The sequence below is a fragment of the Glandiceps talaboti genome, chromosome 14, assembly GCF_964340395.1.
Source record: "Glandiceps talaboti chromosome 14, keGlaTala1.1, whole genome shotgun sequence".
Lineage (NCBI taxonomy): Eukaryota > Metazoa > Hemichordata > Enteropneusta > Spengelidae > Glandiceps > Glandiceps talaboti.
The window spans coordinates 17,886,725-17,902,336 of NC_135562.1; the positions used below are offsets into that span (position 1 = coordinate 17,886,725).

The 15,612-nt window shown below is 35.0% G+C and overlaps 1 protein-coding gene across 1 annotated transcript; it reads right to left on the reverse strand.

Annotated features, from left to right (window-relative positions):
* Positions 1-1,633: 1,633 nt before the first annotated feature.
* LOC144445363 (uncharacterized) lies at positions 1,634-11,732 on the reverse strand. Its single transcript, XM_078134902.1, has 12 exons — positions 11,579-11,732; positions 10,746-10,849; positions 10,144-10,351; positions 9,578-9,684; positions 8,131-8,339; positions 6,160-6,343; positions 5,664-5,847; positions 5,242-5,345; positions 4,734-4,875; positions 3,346-3,428; positions 2,084-2,246; positions 1,634-1,764 (listed from the first exon to the last, which is right to left on the reverse strand). The coding sequence occupies exons 1-12, from the start codon at positions 11,730-11,732 to the stop codon at positions 1,634-1,636; spliced, it is 1,773 nt and encodes a 590-aa protein (XP_077991028.1).
* Between the last annotated feature and the right edge of the window lie 3,880 nt (positions 11,733-15,612).

Consider the following 15,612-nt stretch of genomic DNA (forward strand, 5'->3'; position numbering starts at 1 on the left):
TGTATATTTCAAATAAAGTGTTAAATGTTGTTTCCTCTTATTGTTTTTTTTCTGTCTATTTCCTACCTGATATCACAGACAAGTATAGACCTTCTTACTTGTCTGTCCTGATATCACTGTCTTATCTGAGTTTATCAGCTTTGCATTAATTGGTAGCTTGCTAGAACAAACTCACTATTTGCCCAAATTAACGCATTGTGCCGTGAGTGTAAACATCCACTGATCCGACTGATAGGTAACACATGTTACCTCCAGTAGTCGGATCAATGGCTGTTTACACTCACTCAAGTCTTCATAGGTAGGTTGAACGACGACAATATTGGCGAATAGTATTATAATGAGCTTGTAGGGTCTAGTGTACTTTGTAATTGCATCTTTGTATCTAAGTGGTGTCTGTTAATGTTCATGCATTCGCATGTGTAACTGTTAGGATAATATTATAGAATCCCAACTTAAATATAGTGTGTTATGTGGTAAATTTATTGCGTTGCTGTGAGCCATATCGTTATGGTGGAAACCTTCGTATATTTAAATTATTGGTCGTATGCTACGAGAGAACACCATACATGTATCATTTCATGCGTATTCTTTCTACCAGGTTGATGCAGATTCAAATCATAGCTACACCTACAGACAGTTAAAAGATTTAGTCCGTCGATGTAGCAGTGGTTTGGTCAAATCTGGTTTTAAACAAGGAGATGTATGTGCTTTGTACCAACCCAACTCAGCTGATTTTTTCATAACATCATATTCCGTGGCTTCCATTGGTGGCATCCTTTCTCCTGTAAATCCAACCTTTACAGTTGGTAAATATATCAAATATTGATTCTGTGTTGATCATCCTTTATAGTAGTGGAGTTACAATATTAGAGATTACAAATCTGAAGTTGTACACAACTCATTATAAATGCTGTGGTTTCATTTGGATCGAGACATGGGTCGAAACCGAGAAATATCCAGGGGTTGGTAAACATTGACAAACGGGAAATATAGCTTTAACATTATGTAGTGTGAGGATTAGAGTGTGATATTGACTATGCTGGAATTTTTTGTCCAAAATATGTATGATTTTGGATGACTTTCATTTTCTCTAAACGCTCCAAGAATTAAACATGACAATGCCAATTGGTACAACATACTGACTTTTATCATACATTTTATGCCCAGGTCAATCGTTTCTGGTGACATCTAACGCGAAAAATATCACTTCTGATATGGAACGTTAAACGTCATGATAATCACGTTAAACGACATCAGAAGACACCTTTCTAATTGGACAAGACAAGGCGATTCCGAACATAACCAAAAATAAATAACCAAACAAAAGGGTGACAACATTGGTGTTATTTTTGTGTGGATTGTTAATAAATGTATGTCCATATGGAGCTAGATAGTCGTTCAATACTTGATTACAATACCCCACGTCCTATATTATGGATTTGATGTGAAGATCTCTATATATATTAATATTCTAATAAATGTATGCCTGTTATTATTCATTAACAAAGTATTCCTTTTGAAATATGTTTTCAAAATATTTGAAAAGGAAGATGAAAGAATATATAGTCATGGCTATGGATATATTGGAGGTTTCTTCTTCTCTACACCTTCCAGTCAATCTTTTATTTGATCGTCATTTTTGGTTGATTCTTTCCATTTCTTTAGCTTTGAAGAACCGTCTCAAAATTTTTCCAGTAGCGGATTTAGGAATTTCGTCTGTAAACTCAACACCACCCCTGAGTTTTTTGTATGGAGCAACTCTTTCTGAAATAACAAAAGAAATATAGGTAAATAAGAACTGTCGGTGGTTTTAAAAAGCCATCTTCTTCATTTTTAATTGGATACTTAATTGCGTACCTTTGAATAAAGCATCCGACAGACTACAAAGTCATTAGTTGCATCTTTTGATCAAATTTCCTCTTATTTATGGAAGATAATCTCACAAATCCCCGGAATGAAAAAAAAAGCATAACGTGATCAAGTGGTTGTTTTTTTGTACTTGGACTCACTACCTGGTAGTCTGATGCCTTTGAGCCAACCTACTTTAACATGGCTTTCAAGTTGAACCGAAAGGTTCTCTGACCTTCAACAAACTTGATAACATCGTCTGGTGTCAGTTTGTCAGATTTAGGGACAATAAATGCCTTGGGAACTTCTCCTGCATCTTCATCAGGTATACCAATCACAGCAGCATCTCGAATATCTGGATTGGTTAGTAATACAGCTTCTAATTGTGCTGGAGCAACCTGCCAACATAAATGAAACAATGTCATTTGGGAAGAAAGGTCACATACATACGAGAGAGAGAGAGAGAGAGAGAGAGAGAGAGAGAGAGAGAGAGAGAGAGAGAGAGAGAGAGAGAGAGAGAGAGAGAGAGAGAGAGAGAGAGAGAGAGAGAGAGAGAGGGGGGGGGAGAAAGAGAGAGGCAGAGATAGAGGCAGACAGACAGACACGGAAAAGATAGATACATACATGCATGCATACATACATACATACATACATACATACATACATACATACATACAATCGGCACTTTTTCATTCCCTATACAACTTAATTCGTGCCCATTTTGCATTCAAATATGGGTACATTTTATTATCATGGCAACCTATTACTCCTTGATCATATTCACATTTCCTCTCACAAAAGGTTGAAACTATTAATAGCTTTACATCTTCAATAACGGAGGCGATTACAACATCATCAATACCCGACAAATATGATTAGAATTATTTTTTATGTGTTTTTAAGATGTTAATACTTAATGGCTTTAAGCAGTCACTACCATAGACTTTTCCATGAACAGTTCATATCTAGAAGTTTCAAGAGTCACTCGTGACGTCATTGAGCATGACAGATAAACGGATGACAAGGTACACTGTTACCATTGAGAGTAAAGTGGCCATATGGATGAGGATTAGAGATTTATTTTGTATTTTGAATTTATAAAACAATTTGACCATGGCTTCCTACTTGGAAAATCAATATGAAACAACATATGCCAAGTCTGCCTACTTTGCAAAAAGCTCAAAATTATGTAATAAGATTGTAATTGTACGTAGAATAACAAACATTTCACACATTTATTAATCTTTTGCCATTTATTGAGTTACAAACAAGGACTTGGCATATGTTTTGTTTGACATTGATTTTTTCAAATAGAAAGCCATTATAAAATTGTTTTATCAATTAAATTTCCAAAATAAATACCCGATCCTCATCTATATGGCACTTTAATTATATTTAATTTAATTTATTTTATTTTATTTTATTTTATTTTATTTAATTATCATTCATTGACAAATAAACAAGACTTTGGATATATAATATTTCAGAAATGCCAACCTGCACACTCATGTACTTGATTACTTCCTTAAGTCGGTCAACTACAAAGAAATGTCCTGTTTCATCATAATGACCAATATCTCCTGCAACATAAATTCATAATCATGTTTAAGAAGTATTTTAGCAGTGACATTACTAGCTTTAGACAAAATGTAGCAAGAAATTGCGATCTTTTTATCTTACAGTGTAGAATGGATAGAATGGAAGATTTTCAAAAGCAGAATAGTTTATAGGAAATTATGAAGGAAATTTCGAAAGCTGTCGAGCTATCGCATATTTGTACAAACCATCGCCTACTATTAAGGTCATGGCATGCACGGTTCTCGACTCAGCAGTTCCAGAAGCGGAAACAGGTATGTACGTTCACGTGTAATGTAATGAACTGAAGCAATTGTAAGAGCTTATATTGACCAACTTATCATTATTCAAATAAGAAACTCGTCTGGGATCCTGACCTAGAGTATCAGTCATCAATCCAATTGGGAAATTCCCAAAACCAAATAGTCTAAAAATGTAACTCCCGTAAATACATATTGGAGGGGGGATGACAAATGAAACCCTATGTTTGTTAGTTCTTGTCTTGTTTTCAATTACCGGTATATCATATATACTGGTATAACATAACAACGATAAACCACCCCCTTGGGATGGTATACCCGTCGGTTTTAAATTGTGAACTCAATATACTATGCCAAGGGGTGGTTTACTGCTCACATACATTGTCATTCGATTGTCTAAGATCTGAAATAAATAACCGTTTGGTTCCGGTTACTCGACCCCACCCAGTTTTTTACTGCCGACACAAAACCTTTATTTACGCATTCGAGAAAAAAATTATAAAATCGCGAAAATTGTGAAATCTCACAACAAATAATGGATGTGGAATCCGACAAGAAAAACTGTTCTCCTAATCTTTAATGGCAGTACATCTAATAGGAAGAACTAAATAACACACATAAAATTTAGAAATAAATGGAAAAACTGAACTAGACAGTCACACACGAAATAAAATATAATAAAATCAAATAAAAAATCTACCTACCACAACTATCCTAAAAGTGAGCCTAATCGGAACCACACAATTGTTTTTATTAGGCCTAAACTCCAGAAGAACATCGAACAGAGAACAAAAGTTTAAGCTCCTGACAGGGTTTTAAATCAACGAGCTTAAAATAGCTTATTTGTGTCGGGAAAGAGAGACATTTTAATAAACAATGGGTTCTAGAGTCTCATTTCAAGATTTAATCACCTATAATCACTTGCAAAATCAGAGAGAAATCAAGGTGATCTTGAGTCTTTATAGGTACCTTTGCTATGAGCCAATACACCATGAATACATAGGCTAGTATCTCAAGAATTTTTTATAAATATATATGCCATTGTCTCACCTGTGTGTAACCAGCCATCAACTAATGTCTCATTTGTTGCTTTTTCATTTTTCAGATAACCTTTCATGATCTGAGGTCCTCGGAAGCATAGCTCACCATCTTCACCAGCACCCAATATTTCTCCTGTCTCAAGGTCAACGACCTAGTAAATACATGGAAGTAAGTAAAGATGAAATAAAGTCGAAAAGAATAATAAACTTAAACCATACATACATACATACATACATACATACATACATACATACATACATACATACACACACACACACACACACACACACACATACATACATACATACATACATACATACATACATACATACATACATACACACACACATACATACATACATACATACATACATACATACATACATACATACATACATACACACACACACATACATACATACATACATACATACATACATACATACATACATACTCATTCATTTTCTGTTTGCTTTGCACTGACATAAACCTGGAATGCAATGTGTAGGCTAGGTACCTTTGCTTCTGTATTGGGTAATAATAATCCACATGACCCTGGTGGACATCCATCATGAAATGAACACATCGTGACTAGAGTTGTTGACTCAGTGAGTCCGTAACCTTGTAACAAGATAAAACATATAATATAACCTTGTGTTTGTTGGGGGTCGGGGGTGGGGGGGGGGGGGTCGGCTGTCTCTATATTTTTTCTCTCCATCCATCCACCCATCTGTATATATGTATGTATGTCCATTTACCTGCCTACATTTCTGCCTTCTGTTTTCTCTGTCTGTCTCTGTCTGTCTCTCTGTCTATCTCGCTGTACAAAAAAAACAGCATTTCGCCCCCCCCCCACCCCCACCGCATTATGTAACTTTCCTGCATCAAGTTTAAGTACATCGGCAAACTTTAAGGTCTTATTTGTCCCAATTCACCAACCTTGTTGTATGATCAGTTCTTTGTTATGTGAAGAAAGTCTTCTCTTAGCACTCTCAATTGTCTCAAAACTAACAGGCGCTCCTCCAACAACAATATGTTTCAATGAAGACAAATCATACTTGTCAACGTTTGGGTCATTAGCAAGATGCAGTATATATGGAGAAGGTTTCCCCACAGTGGTAACCTACGCAACAATAAAAAAGAAACATTGAGTGCTTATGATTCATGTGTTACAAGAAACGATTTGTTTCAAACTATTGTCAATCATCTTAAAATATATGTAGCAAAGGATTAGTATAGCAACAGAGTAACACTGGGAATAATTTGTTCCATGACGTTATAGAGCCTCAGAAAAGAATCCTAATATTTACATCGTTTGCATCTTTTCTTTTATGAGTGTCAACTTCGAGAATAGTACACACACACACACACACACTCACACTGCATTGGATATTTTCTTATTTTGTGTCTAAATGACAAATCAAACATACAATACCTTGTGTTCTTCCAAATGTCTTAGAACAACTTCTAATCCTGGTAGTAACAAGGGTGGGATTATAATTTTATATCCCTCAAGCAGTGAACGTGTCATTGCAAACACAAATCCTCCGACATGAGCAAAAGGCAGCAAAGCTAAGGTTACGTTATTGTCACTATCTATTCGTATACTTTCAGGTTTCCTGTTGGAGAAGGAGGAAACGTTGGGAACGTACATTATTGTATTGTGTGCTTCAATACTAGGACAACTATTTTAAAACTCACTTAAACTAAATGTTATTTATTACATATTTGAAGGGGTTTGTTAATTAGTTAATTAGTTAGTTAGGGGTTCTGCAATTGGCACCTTGTTTCATCAAGTAACCACGAATGTATCCCTGACAGCTGGCCAATTATTTATAAAATGATACTGAATCTGTTAATTAGTGGTCAATATTATCCGTAGGTAATATAGTTACAAGTTTAAATCTTTAGCAAAAGCTTGCATTTGTATGTTACCATGGAAAATACTTTCAAACAAACAAGCACACTTACTCACTGCAAATGGACATTTATGTACATGTTAATGAAACAAGGATATCATTGAATCAATCAATAAATTAACCATAAATAGAAATAAAACAAATTTTATTATCTTCAGGGGTCGACAACAAAAATAGATGTAACTGGTTCTATTGTCATTCGTGGTGATCAAATCAAAGAGGTGGATGTTGTTTCTTTTGTTGGAATTTCATTAGATAAACACCTCACCTGGTCTGACCATATTGACAAAATAAATATACTCATAAGGAAGAAATGTGGAATTCTGTATAGACTAAGACACATTTTACCACTCAGTATTTTAATACTTTTGTACAATGCCTTTATACTTCCCCATATTTCTTACGGCCTAGAGGTTTGGGCAGTACTTGCCCAACATATCTGAATTGCATTCTAACTGCCCAAAAAATGATTGTTCGCACGATGCTGTTCAAATCTCACATGGAACACTCGGCTCCTTTATTTATACAGCTAAATATTCTAGATATTCACAAGCTTCACAAACTCTTAATAGGTTCTTTTATTTACAGCCTGGTTCACTTGAACTCACCACATATCTTGTCCGATTATTTTAGTGACAAAAAACATGAATATGACACGAGACTCTGCCATCGTCAAAATCTTTACCTGTACCATGCGAGAACAAATTCTGGTCAGTTTGCTATTTCATTCGTAGGTGCAAAAATTTGGAATGATATTCCTATTCAAATCAGATCGAAAAATTCCCAACATATTTTTAGGAAATCTCTGAAACAATATTTAGTAGAGCAGTACAGGTGATTAAATTGTAAACTTACAGATGTATTGACTTTTCGTTTATTGTATTAGACTTTTTCATGTAGTAAAAATGTTTTTTTGTGTGTACATGTATATGTATATGTATATGTATATGTATGTGTGATATATTTTTTTTCTCCCAGTTATGTTTTCAGTCATCTTAATGACTGAACCCTCTTATTGTTTACATTCGCAATATACAATGTCGGGGATCAGGCTAGACTAGCTGTTAGCTATTTCTTGACTCCCCATTTACCCTTCTCTCTTTTGATTTTTGTTGCCATTATTTTGTAATCATTTTATACGCTTGGGTAAATAAACCACTTATTATTATTATTATTATTATTATTATTATTATTATTATTATTATTATTATTATTGATATGTTGTGAAGTAACAGGCTGATATCATGACCGTCGAGGGGGTTTATTTTTGGACTTTAATATGTCTCTACAATAGGATATTTGTGAGGGTTTGTTCTTATGATAAGTTTAGCTTGTCATCAAAAAAATCACTGAACACGACTGGACGGACGCATAAATACGCAAATACATCAATGTAATGATGGACTGACCTGGGTCATTCCTAGCACAAATTGCTACTGTACTGCAACCCTCTCTCTTCCTACTAGTGTTGTATATTGAGTACTCACGTTTGTTGCTCTATGTTCGATATTATATTATGATGAGTAAGCATAACTCCTTTAGGAAGTCCAGTAGTACCACTAGAGTATGGTAAGAAGACCACATCTTCCTTAGGATTGATTTCAATATCAGTAGGAAATGCAGAACCATCATCTTTCATAAAAGTACTGAATGGTATACATCCATCAACATGCTCATCACCAACCACATATATACCCTATGTTTATCAAGATAAAAATGATATACGACTTTATCATAATCCCGGACAAAATAACAAAGCAGTTCAACGGGCAACCTAACTTATCACATAGGGTAGGTTTGTCGATCGTTGTTTTTTAAAAAAATGGACAGGGGCAAAATGAGCCCTATATAATGCTGGTAAAACCTTTCTAGTTGCGTTTACATTGTACACATTCAGTCATTTCGACTGGAATGTGTCTGTATGGCAAGCGATTATTAATAGGCATTTTTTGTAGTGCCTTTCCCCCTCTCCTCTCATCTATTTGTCACGCCCGCCAAATGAAACACTAGAATTATTGGAGAGGCAAAAAATATCAAACCATACACATAATTCGAAGTCGTACAAATCTTCAATGTGGTCTTTAAATAGCAGAAATAATAATTATAGTTATCATCTGGCTATGAAATGTATTTTCCTGTGGCAAAGCTAAAAGATATTTTGCAAATATGCATTTTGTAAACGACTTCTCCTGAACTCATTTCGCAAAACATTGCATTGTAATATAATATAATATAATATAATATAATATAATATAATATAATATAATATAATATAATATAATAGTTTAATTTATTCAATTCATTTCAATTTATTATAACTTAATATTATATAATATTTTATCATATTTTATATTATATTATAGTACATAATTTGCAATTGACTCAAATGTATATGGTCAAATGTGTGATATACAAAAATAAAGACATCCTCTTTTAAAACTAATTTGAAGTGTGTATAGTAGTCTACAAGACATTTTTCTGACATGTGAAGCGCGCATGAAGATATATTCCCCATCACCAAAACAAAAATGAAATGCCAAATATGAGTATTTCGGGGCCATTCAGTCGCTGTCTGTGTGTCTACCTGCCTGCCCTGTTTGTCTGTCTGGCCACATTTGTGCCGTTATTAGTACTTCAGTATCAAAAATATTTTACATTATAATAACTTATTTTTAATTACATTACATAAAACGCGAACACAGAGATAAAATAATTTTTGTGTTAACAATTTTCACCTAAATTATTGACAAATCTTGAGAGCATTATGATTTAGACAAGACACTACTGTAACAGCCAGTTAAACATTGAAATAATGTCTGCATGTGAAAGAACCAACTTGTTCATAAATACAGAAGTTACTTGGGCTAAAATTTAGATTAGACAAAATTATAATGACTTTTTGAAAACAGTTACAATAGCACATAATACACACACCTTTATGTTCCCAACTCGTTCGGCTGCTTCTTTAGCCGTGTCAACACCAGAGGGCACTGTTATTATCCACTGAGCATCAGTGTGATCCAGTTGGTAAGAGAACTCATCTGATAGGTAATACCGTACACAAAAATAACATTAATTTAGTCAACAGTTTGCTTGATTATTTATGTTTGTTTATGTTTGGATTCGCCTTCAGTACATGTTGTTCAATCAGAGAGGCATTTTCCGATGACGTTATAAGTCACTGACTATAAGCATGTTTAAGGACTCATATGAGAAGTGATATTTCACGTTTATTATTCAACTAATTCACATTAGAGAGGCTTAGATGCACTCTACGTTACGTGTACTCTATACGTGTGGCTTCATAATCACGTGATTAGAATTCAACGCAAGCATTCTGTATTTGATACACATTAGTACGCATTTACCTATCTCTGGACATATTTATGTTAATATCTTTCACGAAGGGAAAATCATTTACACTACACATTTCACATTCTCAAATGCGTGACGCAATTACTACATAAAATGAGGGCTTTGATGATCTTGTATATACTTACCAACTGTAAAGGTTGGATTTATTGGACCAAGGACGCCACCAATTGAAGCCACGGAATATGACGTTATAAAATAATCAGGTGAGTTGGGTTGGTAAAATGCACAGACATCTCCTTGTTTGAAACCAGATTTGACCAAACCACTGCCACATCTAAGAACGAAATCTTTCAACTGTCTGTAGGTGTAGCTATGATTTGAATCTGTATCAACCTGGGAGAATGAAAACACGTTGATAGATTAATAATGGTGTTATAATGGTGTTCCTGTTATGGACGATGCGTTTAGGTTTCCACCAAATCTACTGTTCATACCAACGCAATATCTTACCACCCAATACACTATATTTCTGTTAGGGTTCCAAAATATTACCATAACCTTACCCATACGAATGTATGAATCTCAAAAGATGTCACTCAATTGATACAAAGATTCAATGATACACATATTCTGACAAGAACACCTAGGCTTTAGTGTATTATTTACTCGCCGCTATTGTCTTCATTTACCCCACCTTTGAAGACTTTTTAATTCGTGTAAACTGATCAAATATTGAATGGATTGTTTGTTGTCTATACATCTTTTGCAATGTAATCTCTTGACTCACCATAGCGATTTTATCTCCATATTTTTCAAACTTCGATAACAGGTACTGAGGTAGGGATACATCAGATGGTATTTGCAAATCAGGAAACTTGCTTTTAACAATACCTATGTGGTAGGAAGAAAGGAAGAGTACGTAATTTTTAATAGCCTATTATTACAGATTGTGACGAAAATATCAATTGGTCGTTCCCTCACAACAAAGTTGCTTACATATTTCGATTTATTCATGTATGCATCTCTCTCGATAACATATTTCATAAATGCTTATTTTTATTGTCAATACCACATCTTAAGTACATTTCTTTCACTGAGTCGTATGCATACATGTATACCTACAATACATTGCGATTGAAGCTTGGGATCCCTCCCTCTTTAATGTGTTGCTAAAAGCTACCAAGTGGCATATAAGGTTTCCACTTACAATTGGTATGTGAATGATACAGCTTAAAGGTTGTCATTTACTGTATTGAGCATAAAAAAGAACAAGTATTTCGACTATACTTGACTAAACAGTCAAGTGAATATAACCACCGACACAAGGTAAAATCAACTGCCCTTAACGGCAATCGTAAATAGTCAATTTCATCAACTAAATTTCATGTTTCTTATCATCTATCTTCATCACACTTTTGAAAAAATAACAACATAGTTTTGGATATTATAGGCGAATGTACATAATGCAAACAAGTTGATGTGTATGGCCAAATGTGTAAAATAACAATGAAAATGAAATATAGCGCACAATAAAGAAAGCGAATGTGTAGGTTAATAAAACGAAATAAGATAAAACGATGTGTTTAGTTTTGACATTCATTACGCGTCATAGTCACTTACCATGTCTCTGTGTTGAAATACATAGATACCTGCTGAATACTTGTGCAAAGACGACGGGTTTTGGTGCGATTGGTGAAATGATGGATGGCTTCCATTTCTCTACAAGTGGTTTACACAACCCCAGTGTACGTTTGAGCTGACTTACATTCAACATTGTGAAACTGCACTCATTAAAAAAACACGAAATGTAAAATTATTTCAGTCATTGTTTAAATATGATAACTCTGAAAAGGGCAAGGCTATTTGATTTAATTTTCCGTTCAAATATGTGTGACAACTAGCCTTAAAAGAACCACCACATCTCTTGATAAGTGTTAACACACGAGAAACACAGAAAACACACATGTTCCTATAAAACATTGTCTACTGCTAGCCCATGCGTGAGGGTACTTGGGTGGGGTAATACACGGCACGTCAGATTACCCAAAATGCAGTATGATTTGTATGCTCGGAGATCGAAGGCGCGGCACCAACACATACGTTGTTGTTGGTTCTAAACATGTATTACGTTGTATATGTCACTTTTGAAGAAAACATCTGACGGCTATCGCGTCGTCCCTGCTGTCCCAAAGTAATCAAAATTTACTCAGTCATGAATTTATTTGTCTCTTTCTTTTTGCTCAAAAGCGAGAGTTTAGTACACATAATTTACCGAGCTGTGGTGCATGCTCCTATAGCGTAGCGTACGTGGGTCTAAGTTTACCTGCTCTCTGCATAGCGTCCGGGCATACATCGTTTACTTATCTGCCGTATCATAATCACAATTTAGACTATTAAAAGTACAAACATCTATTCACAGTTATAATTTTATTGGCTGAATTTTATTTCTCCGGGTTGATTGCTCGAAAGTTAGAGCGTAATTACCGAGATGTTTACACTACTGTACAAAACTGTGTGATGATGGCATCCGGGTATGCACCGTGCACGTCACGTTTTTGTAGAAAATACGAGGATTTACAACCCAGCCATCCCACAATCGCAATCAATATTCTAGTAGTAAAAGTACATACATTTACTTACAGTTATAAATTTTATTCAATTTGTCTCATTTCTCACTCAAAGGCCAGAATATAATATTAGCACATGATACAATTTACCGAGTGACAGCATTGCCATTACAAGCATACAGTGTACACGTAACTTGACTAATGTTGTGCCTAGCATGATACGCGTTACACCGTCCATGTGCACCACCGCGGCACCGATTGTCCATAGAAAATACTGGTAAAGATTTACGACCCTGCTGCTTACTGTCTCATATTTACAATTAATAAAACTACCGAAACATTTATTCACGGTTACGAATTTATATTCTCTCGAAAGCCTTATTTTGTTACATCACGTAATTCACCGATTTTTGGGATAAATGCTTTGTATAGAACATACCTCTTCACGATTTACGAACCTGCTGTCCCATGGTTGTCATACATGGTGACATAACATTTTCGAAAATTCTATATGACTGCAATGACTACGTTTAAATCCTATCTTCGTCGATGAATTCACTACGTGCCTAAGCACCCAGTATACAATTCTTCATTCATGGATTTTGAAAAACGTAGCGACAGACAACTTTAAAATGTGACAAAAATCCCCAAATTTGTGAATTTTCAGGAAAATTAGTCTAAAAATGACGATAAATGCACGAATACAAATGTGCAAACGTAGTTTGTTTTCATTTCAGCTGATTGTCACATGTAGTGGCTTTTCCGACAACATCATAAGTTTATCAATTAAGAGAATCGAAAAAACACCTAAATTTGACCAAAAATGTCATTTTATTAATATTACTGTGGTATACGATAGAAATGTCATAGGAAAAAAATTCAAAAAAGTACTAAAAATAGCAGAATTTCGATTTCTAGAAATAACTTGTTGTGAACAAGGATGGTGAACTTCCGCTCTCTGCTAGGCTTTAAAGCATTGCATGTAGTAGTATAGTGAAGATATGAGATTTAAGATGGCCTCCTCTGAAGGTATCTGCGAGCATACAAATAGCATTGCATGATGGTCTAGCTCACTTGTCGTGATAATAGTACAGGTGTAGCACACTCTGTGAAATTACCAATGCAAACACCGAGCAGATTAAAAAGGTACGGGTCAAAAGTTTACATTTCAGACACAAGCTAGGTGTAACTATCTACGGCTTCAAAATTGGCAGGAGAAATTGTATACCTCAACTTAATTGGAAACTATGCTGTCCACATATAGGGTCAAATGTCGTGAACAATGCCATTCTAATTGTACAATGACAAGCTTATTTACACTATTACAAAATAGTCGTCATTATGACAATCTTACGTGCCCTATATCACAAACTTACTTGCACTATGACAAGCCTAAGTGTACTTTCAAATGACTAACTTACTTGCACCATGACAAGCTTACTTACAGTACTCTTAGAGTTTAAACAGTTGTGACCTTTGGACACTTCACCACACACACATTAGTGTAGAGATAATTTCAGGGCAAGCAATATTCAGTATTTTAGTATTGCAGAATATGTTCGTTTTCCAATTGGAGCAATAACAACTGCGAGCAATTTTGTAAAACAAAAGTCACCAGGACAAATGTACATGGGTTATTGCAGCATTGAGAATGGCTGTGATGTTCGTCTGACCACATTTCAACAAACCCTGGATGTTAGGAGAGTTATAATTTATAGCAGACTATGATAGGCTGTACATATGATTCTCATAATACATATCATTGATTCTATACTTACCTCCTACCTTGATGGTGATGATGTAAACTATGTAGGTCAGTTCAGTTGACTTCCCTGAAATACCAACAATGCGTATGATCAAAGCTAAGACGACAAGGACAGCAACACAGACACCTGAATAGAAGCAACGTTACGTGAACTATCAATCATGCATTCATGTGACCACAATGACCCACGATTTATACAATGTACACTAGGTACGCCCGATAAAACGTTTCTGACATATGTCAGGCACAGGTCGTTTGATTCTACTGACCTATGGATACAAAGGGCAAACAGGTAACGAAAATGAGTAAAATTGAATGTCAATATAAAACAGATCGATTAGTCAGGTAGAGTTTATTCGAAAATGATTGTCGATACAAACAAAGGGAACTAAAAAGTTTAACAACCCATCCATATTCTCGGTCATTGTAACTTTATAGGAAATATACGCCCCAGGAATAGAGAGAGGTAGACTGCCAGTTGTTGGCGATCCTATTAAACCTAAGCTGAAAACGTGAGTGAATACAGGCGCAGACAACGCAACGACGAACCTTTAGTCTCCGGGGAGTCCAATGCCGCTTTCGATTTGTCAGATTCCACCGATATGCATAATATAACCGTGTGTTTTCAGAGGAAGAATATCTTGCAAACACTTAAGTTCTATACTGTTTTTTCACTTGATATTATCATTTTCGCTGACATATCATACAGGTGATTGGGTTCCTGGGTATAACATTTAAAAAAGGGACTTTTGTTGAATAGGATAAACTAATTTCGCCACCAAAATGTCAAAGTGGATCAGGATCATCCCTAACTCCCTTAGATCATATCACATAAAGGAGTTTCTACATACAAAGCCTCCCTCTTGACTTCATCGGTAGGCGCAGCCAGATGTATACTAAAATCCTGAGCTTGATCATTCGAATTTAAAGCACACTGTTTATAGTACAAATCTAGTTTAACCCATGTCATCACAGTCAATTATGTACACTTATTACACAGGTTTACTTCCCCTAGTTTTTATTTACCGTTCCTGGTCGAATGTGGTTTGTAACAAACATGTTTGAACGATGAAAATCAATGTAATTATAATTCAGTTGTATGTCATATCCTTCAAAACACAATAGAGTCCGTCCACTTAGGGGGATGAAATATACATTCAGTGTCCGAATGCATGTTTCTTTGTTTGGTTTTTGCTTTTGTTTTTCCAAGGATGATCGAAGTAAACTTATATTTCACATAATATATTAACGTTATAGTGCAAAACGTTATATATATTTAGTTAATTTTTAAAGACAACATCTGGGACTAATACCCCAGGTAA